This window comes from Gallinula chloropus, assembly GCF_964237585.1.
Source record: "Gallinula chloropus genome assembly, chromosome: 4".
Classification (NCBI taxonomy): Eukaryota; Metazoa; Chordata; class Aves; order Gruiformes; family Rallidae; genus Gallinula; species Gallinula chloropus.
Window position 1 is genome coordinate 852,106 of NC_140088.1, and position 4,434 is coordinate 856,539.

General features: G+C 43.5%; 1 protein-coding gene across 1 annotated transcript; it reads right to left on the reverse strand.

Moving 5' to 3' along the window:
* Positions 1-362: 362 nt before the first annotated feature.
* FLRT2 (fibronectin leucine rich transmembrane protein 2) lies at positions 363-2,351 on the reverse strand (the record flags this gene model as incomplete). Its single annotated transcript, XM_084263674.1, has 1 exon — positions 363-2,351. The coding sequence occupies one exon, from the start codon at positions 2,349-2,351 to the stop codon at positions 363-365; it is 1,989 nt and encodes a 662-aa protein (XP_084119800.1).
* Between the last annotated feature and the right edge of the window lie 2,083 nt (positions 2,352-4,434).

A 4,434-nucleotide genomic window follows, 5' to 3' on the forward strand; every position in this document is an offset into this window, starting at 1 on the left:
GAAACTTAACATCCCTCAGACAGCTTCGACAGCAAAGTGGTTAATGCTTGAAGAATGAGTCATTCTTTCCTTTGCCATGATGTTGGGTTCTTATTGTACAACCCTGTACAGTACTTAGCAATATTTTTTAAAGATTTAAAAAGCAAAGAGTTACAAAACCATTTGCAATTAACTTGAAATAGAAAAGATAGCACTTTTTTTAAATCCCATTATATAGTACACCGTATAAATTACAGAGTATTCAAATGCATAAATGCATCTGGGTAACATTTATCAAATGTAATTTTTTTCTTTGTTGTCAGGGGGTTGCTTTTTCCAGAGTTTCTCCTCTTTGTCCTAGGCACCCCCATCTTCCCTCACTATCACGTATGACAGTGCTCCAGGTCTGAGACATTGCTGTTGCAGTATCGCATGTTGTTGGGGATGTGGCAGTCTGTGTAGTTAATGCCCCCGTTTGGGGTATAAATGGGCTGCAGTCTGAAATCTCCTTTAAGGAGCTGATCATTATTTAAGGAGACAATCTGGAAGCTGGTTTCCGTCATCTCCAAGATGGAGTTGTCCTTCTTGGTCCCTGCCTCGCAGTAGTCATCTTTCCGGCGGCCCCGGTTATATTTCCACTTCTGGGAGGTGTAACGCCCCTTTTTGTGCATATGCCAGCAAAAAATGCTGAGCAGGACCACGAGGACAAAGATCACTGCACCCCCAATCAGCCCTGCCAGCAGAAACGGGGAGCCCAGGTTCTGAGAAGTTGTCTGCTCGTGGCTGGAGGGGATGTTGCTGCCGTTGCTCAGAAAGGAAGCCTTGGTTGTGGCTTCTGAGCAGACAGTGTCTTCTCCAGTTCGGTAACTGTTGTAAGTATCCAGTGGAACCAAACAAATCCGGTAGGTGGATTTGGGCTCCAGATTGACCAAGCTTAAGTGTTGCTTCTCACCACTAACTATTCGTTCCTGAACAATTCCTCCCACCAGACTATGGCCCATTTTAACCCATGTGAGTTTGTATGCCATTACATTAAAAAGAGACATCCAGTTAACTTGGATGCAAGTGTCATTCACAAAGTGGATGGAGAGTTGAATGCGTTCAGATATAGGAGGTGTCACCCTGTCTCTGTCCTCCCTGTCAGGCACAGTGGGGAGTGTGGCTATGGTGGGAGTGAGAAGATTATATTTGCTACTTGGGAGAGGAACCGATGAGGTGGGAACTAATGTGGTTGGCATGGCTGTAGCTGGGACTGGAGTGACAAAATGTGGCAGACCAGGAGTGGTGGTGGGGCATGACAACATATTCATATTGAGCTCCCTGACTGCCATACCTCGGACCTGCTCTGGTCCCTGGCACATAAAACCCCGTACGTTGATGGAAGCGGGGATAAACTTGAGCCATTCAGTGACCCACTTAATGCTGCAGTCACACAACCAGGGGTTATTCCTGACAGTGAGTTGTCTCAGGTTGTGGAGATTATCAAATACCCCCTTTACCAACATCCGAAGCTGATTGTTGGAAATATCAAGACGTTCCAACTTGTGGAGGTTTGAAAAGGCTGTAAGTGGTATGTGGGTTATCTGGTTGTCTTGCAAGTAGAGCCGTAGCAGATGTGTACCTGGAAGATCGGGAGGAGGGTGGGTCAGTGAGTTCCGCACTATTGAGAATTCCTTGAGCTTGGAGAGGTGACTGAAGGTGCCTTCAGCTATGCCTTTATTAGTAAGGAGATTGCCATCCACGATCAGACGCTCCAGACTGGTAAGGTTTTGGAAGGCCAGGTCTGAAATGACAGCAATTCGGTTTTCATCGACTCGGAGTTCTTGCAGGTCCACCGGCAGGCCCACCGGCACGCTGCTGAGGTGGTTCTTGGACAGGAAGAGAAGCTTGAGGCTGACGGCTTCCCGGAATGCCCCATCCTCGACCCCAACGGTGGAGATGGAGTTGTCATCCAGGTGCAGTTCTTCCAGCTTCAAAAGCTGAGCAAGGGCAGCCCGAGAAATGGTCTGAATGTTGTTTTCCTGCAGGTGAAGAACCCTGACGTTCTTGGGCAGGTTCATGGGGAATTCGTCTAGTTGGTTGCCGTACAGGTAGACGGTGTGCACAGACTGGACATTGTGCAGCTCTGCAGGAAATCCAGCATTATTAATTTGGTTATTATGGAGGTAGAGGACGGTTACACCCTCCGGTATCCCAAGAGGCACTGAGGTCAAGCTTCGCTCATTACAGTAGACAAAGTTTCGGTCACAGCGGCACACTTTTGGGCAGGCCAGAGTTTTGGAGACCTGCATGTAGAGCCCCAGGGAAAAGATAAGCCATGATTTCATTAGAACGGCCCGATCTGTGGGCCACATTCTAGTCCACAAACCCATTTCTAATTTAAAGAAATAAAGTACCAAAGTGTTAAAGATCTAACAGCAATAATAAACACAGGTAGCAAAATCTCAGGTCATTAAAACGGGCTTCTAGTTATGTCCAATGCTCAGAACAGGTTTAACGTCCTGGAGGCAAAGTATAAAATAATCCTTTTGTGATTGGCCTGCCTCCTAATTTTGATAAGAAAGCCACAGTCTTATTAGCCAGGGTTACAGAGTTTGTTGCCTTCCTCCATGTGTGCTGAAAGAAACAATAGCTGTGTCTTTGCAGGTGAGCAACAGGTTAATTTAAAGCTACCAGAAATCGTCCGAGTACGAGTTGCTTGGAGGGATAATATTTCCTTTCACTGAAGTCTGTTGGTGTTACATGCAGCTTTCCAAAGTCAGCAAAGTCCCAGAGTCCTCATATCAGCTATCTGCTGGAGCTGACTTGCCTGCAAAAGGAAAGAAAAGAAAAAGCTGAGTAGCATGAAATGTTTAATAGGGAAGATCAGGGCCGTTGGGAGACTATTCTAAGGCTGGGCTCTTTATGGCTTTCTGGAAAAAAAGGCATTAATATTAAACATTAGCTTAATATTACTGTTAAATAATCTTGAAATAGATTTGATGCCAAGTCACTGCAGTGACTGAAGGATTTGCAGTGGCTTCAGTGAAGGCTAGATCTGTCACTTGTATCGCTGGAGTCTGCATACTGTACCTCCATTCTCTGTCCTCTCACAGGCTGTTTCAAATCTTAAAACTAAAACATTTTACAAACCTAAACCCAAACCACTGAACTGGAAACTTTTGCTCAGGTATTTTTTTCCTTTTGCAGAACCATTGACTTCAATGAATGCTATTCACTGATGCCTGACAGGGTAGACTTTGGGCTCTATTATTTAATCACACTCTATGTTTTTTTCATTTCCTACCAGACTCTGGAATGCTCTGTTTCTATTTCTGTAGTGCCATTATGTATATTCTCCAACTTAATGCGCACTGCCAGATTATTGCACCTCTCTGCAGTGAATTAGCTACTTATGAGGAGAGCCTTTTAAATAAGTATGGCAATCCACAAGTACAAGATACCCTGCTGTAAGGCAGATATTTGCTAAAACTATCATCTTATATTGTTTCTGACGTGAACTGTACTGTCAACAGACTTTGGAATTAGCTTTCTCCTAAATGAAACAGGCTCACATCTGCTAAGTTATGGTTTTAGGATACCGGCTCAGACTAGAGCAGTCATGTAGAAGAGCACCTCCTTTAAAGCCATAAAGGTTAGAAAATTCTTTTAATTCTGCTACACAGTTGTCTGTGAACAGCCTCACAAACAATTCTGTTAGCTTTAGTATAGATGAGTTCTTTAATGTGTATTTTCAGCTTCTAAATGTCCTTTTTAACTTTTACATTTCCAACTGCTATTGATTATTCAGATCTGTAACCAAACAAGTGAAATCTCTAAAGCATGCAATGAAAGATACTATGTTGTATAACATTAACTTTTCCTTGTATGTGTTGTTTTCAGTGACTGGGAAAAACAAATGCTGCATTTGACATACATGGACATGATGCAGGACATAAGCCTTGACAAGCACTGAGTGTTTCAGTCTCAGGGTCTTGCAATGCAGATACAGAAGCACAGTATTTTTTCAGATTATGTTGACTTCAAGAAAACAGCATTTCAGTGAACAGAAATTATATTTAAAAATATCTTTTCCTTTACTTAAGCGGTTTAAGCACCACCCAGGTAATTCAGAAGGCAATGTAAAGCAGGAGTAGATGAAAGCTTGTTCTTTACTGCACTGTGCAGTTTATATCACATCCCAAATGCTGCTTTTGGGACGCTCGTGGAGCGACAAGCCTAGGAAGTCTCTCTAGGAGCCAAACTGTTATAACCTTGCAACCTTGCACATGTAGATTACTGTATTTATTTGGAGCATCAGCACGTATCAGCCTCAAGGCTAGAACAAAATGTGAGACCCTGGAAAGTCCTGCAGCTTATCATCACCAATACCAAGGATAAACGCACCTATACTGTAATGCAGGCTATACTGTGTGTTGTCCTTTTCTGGGAACAGTAAGATTAGCTACCCCACTG